The sequence below is a fragment of the Trachypithecus francoisi genome, unplaced genomic scaffold (assembly GCF_009764315.1).
Source record: "Trachypithecus francoisi isolate TF-2019V2 unplaced genomic scaffold, Tfra_2.0 Lachesis_group21, whole genome shotgun sequence".
In the NCBI taxonomy this organism is placed as follows: Eukaryota; Metazoa; Chordata; class Mammalia; order Primates; family Cercopithecidae; genus Trachypithecus; species Trachypithecus francoisi.
The window spans coordinates 24,935,872-24,951,014 of record NW_022681467.1 but is presented as its reverse complement, the minus strand read 5'-3'; the positions used below and the strand labels follow the sequence as shown (position 1 = coordinate 24,951,014).

Here is a 15,143-nt window from a genome sequence, read left to right as displayed (position 1 = left end):
TCCTTCCTCCTCCCCTGTTATGAGGCCAGGAGCGGGCATCGACCTACATGGCAGGGGAGGAGAGGTAGAGCCAGTTGGAGCAAATGCCCAATATGCCTCTTGCCTGGTAATGTCACCCAGGAGCCTTGAGCCAGCAGCCGTTCCTTCCTCCATCTCCAAGGGTCTGGCCTTATGCTAGCCCCCGACTCAGGACACAGACTTTACACTTAACCCCAAAGCAGTCCCTGCCTCACTTGGGGCCAAGTTCAGACAAGAGGCAATCAGGGACTTAACTGGCTGCCAGAGAAGGGCAGCCGCCTGGTTATTAAATATTAAGTGGTAAGAGCCTGAGAACATATAATTGCAAATGAGACTCTGAGGCAGATGTTGCCAACAGCTTGGACCGGTGCATGCAGTTGGGACCGACAGGGGATTTCAAGTCACCAAGCCAGGCTGCTGGCAAGGGCCCCACATTTGCTGGGCACCTGCTGGGTACCAGGCCCTGAACTGGATGCTACAGGTAAAAAGATTAATCAGACATGGCTCCAGCTTCAAGAGGTTCCCTGTCTGGTGAAGAAGTAAGCAAGGGCTCACAACCACAGGTAATCTCGGGCATGGTGTGGACCCCAGGGAAATATCTAGAAGGGGTTGGAGAATTGAGGCTTTAGAGTGGAAATGAGCTGACTTTGAACCATACGTTCAGTCAGTTAGTCATTTAACAAACATTGGTTCAACACCTAATGTGTGCAAAATGTTGTAGATTCTGGGAAATAAAGTATTAAATAAACCAAACTCTCTCATGGTGCTTACAATTGAGTGAGAGCTTGTATTCCATGGATGAACAAGGGTTTGCACCAAGAAGAAGAGATAAAAAGGAAAGAGAGCCTGTGCAAACATTCAGAAGCATGAAGTCAAGTAGATTCAAGGTGAAAAGGGGAGTTCACTGTGGCTGGACATGTGTGAAAGGGAGGGAGTGAAGGAGGAAGCGAGGGAGGGAGGGAGGGGATGGCCAGTAGCCAGAGCCTGAAAAGCTGCCACATCAAAGAGTGTAGGTGAGTCCTGGAGGGTTTCAGAGTACAGTGCAATGCCCTCCCTCAGGGACAGTCCATGGCTTCCGGGGTTCCTGAGACAGGACATAGTCGGTTTTTTTTTTTTTTTTTTTGAGACAAAGTCTCGCTCTTGTCCCCCAGGCTGGAGTGCAATGGCGTGATCTTGGCTCACTGCCTCTCTGGTTCAAGCGATTCTCCTGCCTCAGCCTCCCAAGTAGCTGCGATTACAGGATTACGGGTGCCTGCCACCAAACCTGGCTAAATTTTGTATTTTTGGTAGAGACAGAGTTTCACCATGTTGGTCAGGCTGGTCTTGAACTCCTGACCTCAGGTGATCTACCTGCTTCGGCCTCCCAAAGTGTTGGGATTACAGGCATGAGCCACCGTGCCCGACTGGACATAGTCTACTCTTTTAAGCAGTAAGAGGAAGCAATAAGAGGAACAAGACACCCCACTGAATATCCTGGGGCATGCATGTGGCTGCCTAGTTAGCCACCCACCCCCACCCCAGGCTGAGTTACTGAACCTCCACCAAGGGAGGATCTCAGGGGAACCGAGCCCCGCCCCTTTACTCTCCCCACACCTGCAGCCTGTGCCAGCTCCCGAACTGCTGAGAACATATCCCGGGAACACAGGTGCCTTTGTCTTTGCCAGGAACTCAGTCCCTGCAGAAGGTGGTGGTGGGGAGAATAATATGAGACCCCAGACCCTCAGGCAACAAGTCCTTGTCCAGCAAGGGAGCCAGGGAAGATTCCAGTGCAACACTTCCAAGAATGTCCTCACTGGCTGGACCTCAGTCTCCACTGCCCTGCCCGGAGCCAGGGTGGGGTGGACTAGATGAACTTTCAAGGTCATTTCCTGGCCATGATTCTACACAAAGAGAAGGGGGACAAGAAGAACTGCATGTGCATGTGAAGATGCTAAAATCCCAGGAGGATTAGGGTCCTTGAAGAGGTTCTAGGAGTCTAGAGTTGCATTCGGCTGAGATTCTATCTAGTATTCTATAGTTTGAAAATTCCGAGAGTTTAGAATCCTGTGATTCCAAGACTCTTACTTGATTAGGGGAAGGAAGACATTGTAGTCATCACATCCTCTTAATAAAATTCACGCCTCTGGAAAGAACCCCACACCCATAACTCCAAAGCCAAGCAGGCTTGTTTTCCCCCTTTCTGCTTTTAAATTGTCTTTTCGCTCTTTGGTGTCTGCTCATCTGCACACCCCCACTCCACAGTCCCTCCTCCAAGCCTGGCAGCCACACATTTGCCATCTGCATATAACCCAGTGATGAGCACAGCAGAGCAGGAGAGGAGGGTGTGGAACCCATGCTGCCTGCCAGTCAGACGGCCTTAAGTCGACCAGGCTGCAGCGAGTCACCCCAGCTCCCTGAAAGGGCTGAGTAGGGAAGAGAAACACACTCCTGCAGATTCAGACACACACACACCCACAGACACACAAAGGAGGGCCCCAGGCACACAGACAAAGAAACAGAGAGAGATGTGCACACATAGTGCAAACACGCCCACACGTGTGCAGCACTCACACACATGCAAACCAGAGAGAGGCACCCCACAGTGACATACACCTGGGCACACATGCAGAAACACAGAGAAAGACATGCACAGCACACGTGGATATTTGCAGTACAACACATACACACACACTCATATACAGCCACACAGCAAAACACACGATGCATGCATACATACACATATGTACAAACACATGCAAATAAATCCAAACAAATAGATACAGATTCAGAGTTACACAGATCAACACACTCCCCGGGGTACAACAGCACTGAGTTGTTAACACACCTCCAAATGACAGCTGTCAGAATCATCCTTCTCATCCCCATCTCCCACTCCCTCTCATTCATAGGACATTATTTACGACCCACTCTGCACACAACCTGGCACTGGGCCCCTGGGAGATCCCAGGGCTCTGACACAGGGGTGTAAGAGGAGGAGCAGTTCAGTCAGTTTCTGGGAACTCAGAGGCAGCTAGAATACAGATAGGCACTGGGCTCAGGAAACTTCCCAGAGCTGTACAAAATGGATTGCCTGGAAAGGTAGTGAGCTCCCCACCACTGGAGGCAATCTAGTGCAACCAAGGGTTTTGGGCATCAGATGGGAGAGTGGGTGCCAGGGGAACTGAAGGCCTTTAAAATCTATTCCAGCCCTGAGAGTCTCCATTTCTATCAATTCCACTGGGCTTCAAAACAGTGATCTTCAAAAATTTTTGTATCATATTCCCTATTAGTAAAAACGTTTTAAACATGTATTCCTCAATGTATGTACATTTGATACTCTTTACAAATTTTTATATATTTCTTTGTTGTGTACTTCATAGAACATACACAAAAATAGAAAAATTTGAAAGAATGAGATAAAGGCATATAGATCACTAATTTAAAGGACAGGTGAAACTGAAGGGAAAGTGATATAACATTTATTAAGTCCCTCCTGTGTGCCAGACTTTTGTTATATATTATTCCTTTGAATCTTCAAATAGCTCTGTAAAGAAGCTATCATGAATTTTCCATTTTGCAGATGAGAAACTAAATGATAAGACAAATAAAATCATTTCCCCACAGTCTTGCCACCTGTAGCTGCCACGGCTGGAATCTGGACCCAAGTAAGCTGGTTCCGGAGCCCACTGCCCACGCTGACCACTCCCATGTCATACAGGAAGCAGGGAGCTGGGGAAAGACCCATTTGGTTTTGGAAGCAACAGGCTGAGTGGAGGGCCTGCCCAATTTGTCAAAGCCCTGAATGACAGCCTTGAAGCCGAGCAACAGGTATGATTCTCAAACCACAGACACAGCTGGGCCAGACGTGGCCATTTCTTTCCTTTAAATCTTCACTGCTCAAAGGGCAGTCCAGGGACCAGCAGCTTCAACCTCACCGGGAAGTTTACCAGAAATGCAGAATCTTGGCCCCGCTACAAACCTACTAAGTCAGAATCTGCATTTAACAAGAATAAAGTTTGAGAAGCCCCAAATTACTTAAATTCATCTGATCTGTGAATGTATCCCATGGGGGTGACGTGAAGCAAGCCCAACCTTGGTCATTCTTGGGGCTCTCTCCTCTCCAGAGCCTGCTCAGATCCAGGGTCTTAGAGAGTCTCTGGACATTTGAGGTGGCTTCCACAAATCTGTCCACACTGCTTGCCTGCAGCTCCTCAGCTCCTAATCCCACAGTGGCTCCCATCTGGCTCTGAGTAAAAGCTGAAGGCCTCACTTTGGCCTGCATGGTCCAGCAGACTGGGCCCTGCTCCCTCTCTAACCTCATCACCTGCCTCACTCCTGACTAGTTTCCCGTTGCCTGGCTGCCCAGCTGCCCTTGAACTTGTCATCCCAGGGTCTTCACACTGGCCGTTCCTTTCACCTGGTGTTCCTGTGGCTCTCCTTCATACTTTCCTTAGGAAACCACTCCCTGAGTGAGATCTCCACTGCATAGAACAGCATCCCCTCTCCCAACTCACGTGTTTATCTTTCCATCTCCCTCATTAGAATGCGAATGCCTTGAGTGCAGGAACTGTGACTATCTCATTTCCAGCATCCAGCTGAGCCCCTGGCCATAGCAGGTGCTCAATAAATATCTGTTGACTGATGGAGGCTGTGCCCATTGTTCCACGCTGAGGGACCCCCCATCTCAGCCACGCTGTGAGGTTGTAGGGTCTTCCATGAGGGCAGAGGCCTTGAGACACAGGTATGGCTACCTGGAGCCACCATGAGGCCTGCCCTGGAGGCCTTGTCCCCTCCCCAATCCTGCTGGGGTGGGGACAGCACCCCCTGTCAGCCTGACCCCCTCCAGCTTCTCCAATGTGCTTGCCCCCAACCTCTCCCAGTCTTTCCTGGGAATCTCTTTGGTTTTAGACCTCACTAAAGACTAAGTGGCCTTCATTTTTCTGCCTAAATCCCTGCAGCACCTGTTTACTAAGCCCAACTATTTGCCTGAAGCTGAAGAGAAGAAACATAAAGAGGATAAACAGACTAATATTTTCTAACGTGGCCTGTCATGCCTACAGGCCACGAGAGCTCAGGCCACCCATTTCCCTCTCTGCACCTCAGTCTCCTCATCTATTCCCAGAGATTCATAGGGATAGTTACCACCTTTTTTGCTGAAGAGGGAACGAGACACAGTGAGAAAGAAAACTATAATGGTGGAATTTCAAGTATGAACCAGCCCAGGGTTGTAGGCATTGGGGCAGCAGGGTGTGAGTTGGGAGTAATGAGGGAGACTAAGGGATCTGCTATCAAAAGATCTGGGTTTATGGCCTTGCTGTGCCACTAACCCAGTATGTTGGTCAGGTAGAGCCTCTGTTTCCTCATTTGTACAGCTATGAGGCTCCCATCAGGTACAGACCAAAGGGCTCTGGGAGACTTCCCAATCCACTTCCCTCCTTGCTCCAGCAGCAGCGGCAGCATGAAGGCTGGTGTGGCCAACTGCTACCCAGAGGTCATCGTCCCAATCAGAATCTGTAGCAGCAGAGAAAGTGGTATGTGTCGTTTAGGCTTTCCCTGAGAGCCAAACCAGTTCCTACCCAGGGACAGACTCTTCCTCTCTTGGGTACAGAAATGAGGTCAACTAGAGTCTTGGCTTCCCTGCCCAGGAAAGCAGCCGGGAGTTCAACGAGGACACCTGTTCCTTCAGGAAACCCAGGCCACGCCAGGCCCTCAGGGTGGCAGAGCCTGAGCCCCTGGATCCAGCCACCAGTGCCCTCATGGACAGAGCTGCATCCTGCTTCCTGCTCCTTCTTTCACTCTATCAGTAGTTTTGCATGAGGCCCTGCTCTGTGTGGGCTCAGCTCCACGTGCTGGGGAACAAAGGCAAAGAACTCTTATGGAGTTCAAAGATCAGTGGGAGAGAGCCACGCAATCAGCCAAATGTATAACATTGATATGCTGTCAAGAAATGGAAATGCTATCAAAAAATAAAGTGGAGTAGGGAATAGGAAGTGATGGGACAGTTTTAGCTGAGTGGTCAGGACATGCTTCTCAGCAGAGGTGACATTTCAGCAGAGACCCTAAGGAAGAGTCAGGGGCAAACTAGGCAGCTAGCTGGGGAAGAGGGTTCTAGGCACAGGGAACAGCCCGTGCAAAGGTCCTGAGGTAGGCACCTGCTGGGCATGTTCAAGGAATACTGAGATGAATTAACTGGAGTGGAGTGAGCAAGGGAGAGAGTGTGGGGAGACCAGGTCAGTGAAGCAGGGGATCACGGGGCCTTTTGAGCTGCATTGAGAACTTCAGGTTTTACTCCAAGAGAAGGAATGGAAGGCCAATGGGGGGCTTTTATTGAAGAAGCAACAAGGCGTGGAGTCCAGGAAGTAGGGAGCCAGTGAGGAAATGACTGCACTAATCCAGGTGAGAAATGAAGGTGCTGGGACCAGAGTGTGATGCAGGTGGGAAGGAGTGGTTGGATTCTGGGTTTATTTTGAAGGTAGAGCCAAGAGGATTGGCTGGCAGGGAAGAAAGAGAAAGAGATGAGTCAAGGAGGGCACCAAGGTATTTTGCCTAAGAAACTGCATGAACAAAACGAGATGGAGTAGGCAACAAACATCATTCTCAGCTGCCATGCATTGGTACATATTTTCTGTCTCTATCTCTGTCTTTCCATCTCCTCTTTATGCATTAATCCTGCCCTTACATATTTTCAGATGAGAAAACTGAGGCTGAGACCCATTTGAGATCACACAGATAGTGAGGGGCAGAGTCTGGAATTGCATGCATATCTCTTAGCCACCGAGCTATACTGTCCCATCAGAACTGGAGTTAGGGTCATCTGTTCATTCCTTATTTCATCCACCAGATCCTTGTGTGTCTAAGACTTTTCAGCAGGCCTGGTGCTGGGCACCAGAGAAGGACCTGGAAATCATCAAGCCCAGGTATCTCAGTGATGGCTGAGGCAATCAGCTCTCTGCCCCTGCAACACCACCAGTACAGGGATGCCCACCCAGAGGTTTTGGGGAGGGCTCAGCTCAGCACAGCTGGGCTCGGCTCTGGGTGGAGCCAGATCCCCAGAGCCTGAGAACAGTGTTCAGGGTCTGACAGTGTGGTCCCACCCCTGATGGGCTCCTATGAGCTGCCTGCCTGCTGAGTTGCTCAATTGCTGACTTCCCCAGGAAAGCACTAATTACAGCAAAGCTCCCCTGGGCCCTGGCTTGGTGATCTGTCACAGCCCCTAGGCTTCGGAGCACTGGCTATAGTCTCTACAGCAAGCCAAGGGCTGTCCTGCTCTCTGCCTTCACCCTAAGGGGAAGACAGAAACCAGAGGGATGGACAGACTAACCAACAGGGAAACTGGGGCTGGGCTTACAAAGGAGTCTCACCTTGGCTTGAATGGCAGTCTATTCAGTGGTTCTCAAAGTGTGATCCCTGAATCAGCAGCATCAGTATCACTTGGGACCGTGTTAGAAATGCAAATTTTCAGACCTTACCTAAGACCTACTGAATCAGACACTCCATGGCTGGGGCCCTGGAATCAGTGTTTTAACAATCCCTCCAGGGGCTGTTGGTATCAGCTCATGTTGTAGAACCAAAGCTCTGATTCCTGTACAGCTGTGGTTGGAGGGAGGCCTGTGGAGAGGTGATTATGAAGTGGGATGGATTGAAGCACAGGCTCATAGAGACCCACCTTCAAATCCAGGTTGTGCCAATTCCTTGCCCTGAGATTGGATCGTGGGCAGAGCACTTCATTTATTTACTTATTATTTTTACTTTTTTAGATAGGGTCTCACTCTGTTGCCCAGGCTGGAGTACAGTGGAGCAATCATAGGTCACTGCAGCCTAGCATTCCTGGGCTCAAGCAATCCTCCCACCTCTGCCTCCCAAAATGCTGGGATTACAGGTATAAGCCACCATGCCCAGCCCAGTTTTAAAATTTAATACATATTTATTGACAACCTACTGTTTACTGTTGAAGGGCCTGGGGCTGCAGCTCTAGGACAAAACAATGGCACTGGCCAACGCTTAACCTATGTTAACTCATTTAACCCTCACAAGAACCCTTTCAGGCAAGGTCCTATCATTACCCCGAAGGAAGCACAGATCATCAAAACAACTTGCGCTACGGGGCTAGTCTGAGAGACCACTGAAGTGTGTAAGCCACTAGGATAAACTGACCTGGAGCTAGTTAGGGAGACAGAAAAAATGCAATGGAGACACACAATATTAGCAGGTCATGATGCATGCTATGAAGATAAAATAAAGTAGGGAAGAGGGTAGGGCATACTGGGCAGGGGTGGGGGTGACTACTTTAACAGGGTGGTCTGGCAAGACCTCTCAAGGAGGTGGCGTGTGAGCAGAGCTGCCTCATTTGTAAAATGAGGGAATGATTAGCTCACCCTCCCAGGTGTGGTATGAATGTCACAGTCTGTAAAGCATAGTGGATGCCGAACAGATGGGAATTGTTTGGAAAACTGAGTTCAAATCCTGACTGGTCTGGCAACCCAGATAAAGGGGCTGGTGTGAGCCTTGGAGATTACCCTTACTCTGCAAGGGCCAGAGGACACAGCAGGGGCTCAGTAAGGTCACTCCCATCTCCCATCCCCCCACCCCACTTGTTCTTCAGCCTGGTGAGCAGCAACTCTTGGGGCAGTTGGTTCTCTGGTCCAGGCTGCCCAGGAGTCCACGCTGTTTTTATTTTTATTGTTCTGGCTCCACAGCTGAGACCTCTAACTCCAAGTGGCTCTTCTTGCCCAGAAAAATAGGTCGTTGGCAGCTCCAGCCTCCTGGCAGGCCTGCCTGCTGACGCCAGCCCAGGGTTACGGGAAGTGGGGAGCAGAGCGCGGGCAGGGCTGGAACCAGGTGAAGTTGGGCTGTGCAGGTGCCAGCATGCCCCACAGGGTGGCCCTGGTGAAGTCGTGTTCTGTCTCTGGGCATGTTTCCTCACCTCTGGGAACCCCGTGGAGTTGCTAGGGCTTCAGATAACGTCTTTCAAAGGGCCTAGAACACACAAGGGTGTCATCCACCCCCCTGCAACAGCCAAACTCCAGATAGGCCCTGCCATGCTATCATGGCTGCTTTCACTTCTTTGTCACTATTGACCCCATCATATCAGAGTTTGTTATCCCCATTTCACAGATGAAAAGACTGAGGCTCAACATTTTGTTTTGCCCAAGTTGCATAAGTCAAATCGGCAAAATCTTGGCTTCCAAGCCCCTGATCCTCTCCTCCTCGTGCCCATTTGTCTTCTTCCCTTGACAACAGGGAAGGAATGTGATCTGACTTCTGTGCAAGGATTCCTCGGGCTGCTGAGTCAAGGAATCCACAGAAGGCACAAGGTGGAAATAGGGCGCCCAGGTGAGAGCGGTGGGGGCTCAGACGAGGGCGGAAGCAGCGGAGGTGCTGAGAAGTGGTTTGGCTCTGGTTGTGATGAGAAGGCCCAGCAGGCAGGATTTGCTGACAGATTGTGCCCTCTAGGAGTTAGAGGAAGAGTCAAGCAGCAAATGCAGGGATGCAACCACCCCTGGCTTCCCATCTCACCTCCTCGGTGAGACCTTCCTTGATCCCTTTTCAAAATTGCAATCTATCCCTCTCATCAGCGCTCCTGGGCCGCTTCCCTGGCTAACTCCCCCCACCCCGTAGCACCCATCCCATTTGACGAACTTATCAGTTCGTTTCCTCCCACTAGAATGTCAGCTCCTTGAGGGCAGGGATTTTTATCTGTTTTCCAACTGTTGCATTCCCAGTGCCTGGCACCCAGCAGATGCTTAATAAACATTGTTGAGTGCATGAATGAATATGTGTGAAGGCAGTTAGATTTTAAAGTAGGGCAGCCCAGACCTCCTGCTGTGGGGGTGTCTGATTCATGTCAATTATCTGCCATAATCTCTCTGTGTGGCCTCAGACAAGTTGCCCCTCACCTCAGTTTACCCATGGCCCGTGGGTCTCAATGGCTTCTCAGCCTTGAGATTGGCCAAGGATGATTTTTATGTGGACAGAGAACAAGGGTCAGGGCCCCCTCCTGAGGGAGAGGTGAGGGAAGCCCTGCTGAGCGCCTTTGCCAAAGGTGCTATATATAAATAGCAGGTGGTTCAATTATTATCCTTCCCTAATCCTCAGTTTCCTAATCCCCGGGCAGGTTTGTGAGTGTGTGTGTGTCTTGGGGAACTGAACAGCATAGCCTTCTAGAAGTCCAGGGCAGGAGGCTGCCTCTTCTCTGACTTCATCAGCAGCCCCCATCTCCACTCCCACCCCAGATAGAGTCTGGTGACAGATTTTCCCAGGAGCCTCCCTGGTCACCTTCATGGTCTAGACCAGATGTGGCCTGAAGAGATGGAGACCTTCCCTGCCCCTACATCAGATACCAGGATAACCCCAGAACAATTTCTCATTGGTGCCCAATCCTTTCTCATTGGTGCCCAATTCCACGCTCCTCTCTCCAGTCCACCCTACGCTTGGAGAGTGGCCTTTTAGACACATAAATCAGACATGGCCCTCCCGTGCTGAAAACCCTCTAGGGGTCTCCCAACTGCAGAATAAATGCAGGCTCTTTACCCAGGTCTTGGAGACCATCCCACCCTCCCCACTCCTGCATGCTTGCTGTGCTCTCTCTCCTCCAGCCTAGCCGCCAGGGGCCTTCCCCTCCTTGTGCTGGGCCCTCTTCCTGGAACATCTTTCTCCCCAAATCTTCCTCTTGTTGATCCTACTTGTGATTCAGCAACCCATGTTTCAGGGAGGTCCTACTGGCCCCCTTATCAAAATATGCTCATCCCTCTCCTTCTCTAAGTGCAATCTTCCGTTCTTCATTAATTATTTCTACTTGTCCACTTATCTGTCTCCCCTACTAGAATATAAATTCCTCATGGACAGGGACCTCGTGCTCTCCCACACCCAAAGAAATGAAAATTCCCTTGCACTTCAAATGCTGCCCAAAACCCTGTGGGTTCTCAAACACTTCACTTATTTATCAAATGCTTATGCTGCATTTGGTATATGCTAGGCTCTTTTTAACATGTCTTACAAATATTAACTCATCTAATCCTCACAATTGAGACTCACGCTGGCCTCATTTCAGATGAAGCTGAGGCACAGAAGAGGTAAGGTACTTTCCAGTCCACCCAGCTCATAACAGTAGCCAGGGGATTTGAACCCAGGGAGTTCAGCCCATGTTCTCAAGTGTGGCACCCTCCCTGCCCCCCTGCACAACAGCAGGACCAGGCATTTAACCAGGAGGCTTGGGGCAGGAGGGGAGGTGGTAGTGTTACTTTGCATAGGTCTTTAACCTGGGAAACAGGAATTCAAATCTTGTTGCTACCCCAAGCTTTGCTGCGTGGCTTTCAGCAAACCTATTCCCTCTCTGGGCCTCAACTTTCTGTCCATTTACAGGGCTGGGCCTTCTCTCACCTTGTGTCATTCCTATCCTCTTAACTGCCACTGTGTGAAGCAAAATTCTCTCCCATTAGCAGCGGGTCTTGAACTTGTGTTCCTCCCACAGTGCGGAGCCTTCTTCTGCCAGGTGACCAGGACACTGACACTCCCCATCACTGACCTGGCTGCTACAGGAACGGCGTTCCCTTCAGGAAAACCGAGATTCTGTCCTCTCCAACTCCAAGCCTCTGGCCCCGGCTCCCACCCCTCATCTTCTTCCGGGCCTGTCCTTCTGGGCCCCGCTCTCCGCCTCTCCACCCCCTCAATCTGCCCTCCACCACCGAGACACCTGGCCAGGAGGCCCCCACCTCCCTGGGAAGGCCCCGGCCCTTCCCCTCTGGTTCCCCGCCACAGCCCCCTTCTCGCTCCCTCTCCTCCCCGCGCCTCTTTTCCAGGCGGCACCGAAGTCCTTCCTACACACACGCTATTTTTGTACCATCACTCTCTTCTTCCTCTCCCCTTCCCCCTGCGTTCACTTACTTCCTTCTTTTCCTTCACCTCGGCCCGGCTCTGAAAGGATCGGGCCCCTCCGGCCCGCACCCATCCCCAAGAGGGGCCTTCAGCTTTGGGGCTCAGAGGCACGACCTCTTGGGGAGGGTTAAAAGGCAGACAACCCCCGACCCCTGCGCCTCCACTCCCCGACTCCTTCGCCGCCTCCAGCCTCTCGCCAGTGGGAAGCGGGGAGTAGACGCGCGGCCAGAATCCGGAGGCGAGGGGAGGTCGGCCGCAACTTCCCCAGTCCACCTTAAGAGGACGATGTAGCCAGCTCGCGGCGCTGACCTTAGAAAAACAAGTTTGCGCAAAGTGGAGCGGGGACCCGGCCTCTGGGTAGCCCCGGCGGCGCTTCTAGTGCCTTCCAGCCCTAGCGGGCGGCGCAGGTCCGAGCCTGGCAGGGACGGGGAGGGGCAGAGCGGGACGGGTCGGCGCTGGGGACGAGCCGCGCGGGCTTCTAAACTGGCACATTGTCGGAGCCGGAGGCTCGTCTAGTCCCGAGCCCGAGCGGGCTGCGGCGGCTCGCGGGGCCGCCTTCACGGGCAGCAGCCGGGGGCCCGCGCGGGGGTGCCGGGGCCCGGGCGCCGGCGCGGGGGGCGACGCTGCCCTCCCGGGCCGGGCGCGCAACTCGCAGCCCTCGCTCCCTCCCCCGGGGCGCGCTGCTGGCTGGCGCGCAGGCGGGCGCTCGCTCGCCGAGAAGGTGCCGGCGGGGCCGGAGCCCCGAAGCCTCCCCTGGCGGCGGGAAGACGGGAGGAGGGGGGAAGGGAAGGAGGGAGGGGGCCGGGCTGCCGGGAGGGCGGGGGCAGCGGTCGGGACTGCGGGCCGGGAGCGAGCCCAGCCGCCCGCGCCGTGTGGAGCCCGGGCGGGGCAGGTGGGCAGCGGCGGGGGCGGCTCCGCGCCGCCGGGCTCGGCCGTGCTGCCCCTCGCCCCTGCTCGCGCGGTCCTCTCTCCCGCGCTGTCTGTCTCGATCTGCGCGCCGCCTCGCTCGCTCCTCGCTCGCTCTCTCTCCCCCTCTTTCTCCCCCTCTCGCCTCTCTGTGTCTCTGGCTCTCTGCCTGGCTCCCTTGGGTCTGTTTCTCTCTCCTGCCGCCTCTCTCTGGCCGCCCCTGGCTTTATTTCTCGCGCGCTTGGGGTCTCTCCCCGTCTCCGTCTCTCGATTTCTCCTGGGGGGGCGGGGAGGGGGGGTCTCCAAAAACCGCGGCGGCGACGGCGGCTCCTAAGCCGCTCCAGGCGCCCGTTCGGAGTCGGGGGGAGGCCCAGCCGGGAGGGGGGAAGGGGGGGAGCCTTAGTCATTTCCCCGCTCCAGCCTGCTCCCGCCCGAGCGCGCACTCACGGCCGCTCTCCCTCCTCGCTCCGCAGCCGCGGCCCATGGAGCCCGCCGGCCCGGCCCCCGGCCGCCTCGGGCCGCTGCTCTGCCTGCTGCTCACCGCGTCCTGCGCCTGGTCAGGTAAGCACCCCCCGCTCCCCACCGCTGCCCTCCCCAAACTGCGGGCTCAGGCCTCTCAGACTAGCACTGGAACCCATTCGGCTAATGCTGAGCAGTAACAGGGAGAGAGACGCCTGTAACCAGCGTTATAGATGCGGAAACTGAGGCCCAGAGAGGGCCAGCGACATGCCCAAGGTCACACAGCCAAGGGTAGAACCCAAGTCTCTTCTCTGAGAGTTTGTCTCTGTGGACTCTGACTGTGTGCACTGTGCTGGGCACTGAGACAAAAGAGCTGAGTTGCTTCACTCAGCCCCTGCCCAGTCCAATGGGGAAGGCTGACTGACAGTGGCTTTCAGAGTAGGGCGGTCCTCCTTCCCCAGAATCTCTCCCCATGGACATATGGCTTTCCACGTTTGACTTCAGGGTGTGAGGGGAGGAGGTGAGGGCAGAGGTCCCCCCAATGCTGCCTGGAATGGAACAGAGACAAGCTGTTGCAATTAGGGAAGAGTGAGCCCTCCCTCTGGTGCGCCGAGTAAACCAGTGTTAGTGTGTGCCTGGGAGAAAGGGAACCCGGAGGCCACGGTAACCCCACAGCGAGCTGCTGCGAGCAACAGATCCTTATGTAAAAACACGGTGAATTGTCCCTGTGGTTGCCAAAGCCTCTCTCTGGTGGTCTTGCTCCTAGAGGTGCTCCCAGCTCCCACTTCCTCCTGCCTTCCCCGAGCTTCCAGGCAGCTCCCTGCAGTTCAGGTGCTCCGCGGGGATGTTACCTGTGGCTCTGAGCATGTCTTTCTGTTGGCCTACATCAAACACCTGGCTGTCGCCGGCAGGCGGGCTCTGAAGGCTACTGTGTATGTTCACCAAAGGGTGAGGTCACCATTCAGGAGTCCTTCTTAAATGGGTTTTGCAAAACCTTGGGTCTCCTGGGAGGGCACTGGGTGGGGGGCGGGGGGAGCAGAGAAATGGCGTTAAGGGAGTTGGGAGGGAGAGAAGAATGGGGATCTTGTTTTTTGTCCTCTTGAAGCTGTGTTGTAGGCAGAGGGGTCTCTCTGTACCTCCCACCCTTGAGGAGGGAGGTAAAGATGAGCTCAGTGTCCAACACCCCCTTTTGCATTTGCCTAGAGATGGTAACCATCTGATAGCAGGGAGAAAGAGAGAACTAGCAAAGAGTGGGTGGAAGGAGAAGTGGGGGGTGGACAGCTGCTTCTCCCTGCCCTGCAGTTTCCCCTGAAACCCAGGAATTCACATAGGTATCACCCCACCCCTCTCCCCCCCAACCCCACCCCCAGTTGTTTTCAGTTATAGTTGGGTCCTTGCTGGGTGGAAGGGAGCACTGATACAGTTCACGTCTCTCCGGTGAGTGGCATCTCCTATCTGCTCCTTCCTGCCTGAGCCGGCCATTTGTACCCTGCAAAAGTCTGAGTTCTTGCCCTGCCATCCTTCCTGGCCTGGAAATGCACAAGTGTCAATCACAAGTGCTTAATTTTCCTGAAGAAGGGAATTGGGTCCGAGTTAATTTCTAAATGTCTATTCCAGACCCTTCTCCGACCAGGAGCCTGTGGTTCAGTCCCTGGCAAATGAGCAGTGACACTGATTAGCAAGTGTTCAGATGGGCAGCCTGCCTTTCCTGGGGCACTGGCTGGGAACACCAACACCTTTCTTGTGAGCACATCTCCCCCTTTTGCCTATAAAAACAATCTATAAAATGGTAAAGATTGGGCCATAAAACTTCCGTTCCAATCCATTCAGCATCAATAGCCTGAAAAAGTGGGAGCAGCAGAGGGGCCAAGCTTAGCTTTGAAATAAATAAATCTTAGGAGGTAAGA

At 53.3% G+C, this 15,143-nt stretch overlaps 1 protein-coding gene and 1 long non-coding RNA gene across 7 annotated transcripts in view; one reads left to right on the top strand and one right to left on the bottom strand.

Annotated features, from left to right (window-relative positions):
• Positions 1-1,327: 1,327 nt before the first annotated feature.
• Positions 1,328-12,019, bottom strand: LOC117068565. The gene is made up of 3 exons (XR_004431168.1): positions 11,881-12,019; positions 7,359-9,446; positions 1,328-6,488 (listed from the first exon to the last, which is right to left on the bottom strand). It is a non-coding gene; the product is annotated as an uncharacterized LOC117068565 (long non-coding RNA).
• The window catches only part of LOC117068563 (tyrosine-protein phosphatase non-receptor type substrate 1), a 47,282-nt gene continuing 44,022 nt past the window's right edge, over positions 11,884-15,143 (top strand). For 3 of the 6 annotated variants that reach the window (XM_033185919.1, XM_033185915.1, XM_033185921.1), the window contains exons 1-2: positions 11,884-12,278; positions 13,251-13,338. In XM_033185919.1, coding sequence (XP_033041810.1) covers positions 13,260-13,338 — 79 coding nt within the window. In that variant the 5' untranslated portion in view covers positions 11,884-12,278; positions 13,251-13,259. The other 3 variants (XM_033185918.1, XM_033185917.1, XM_033185920.1) reach the window with 3 other exon arrangements.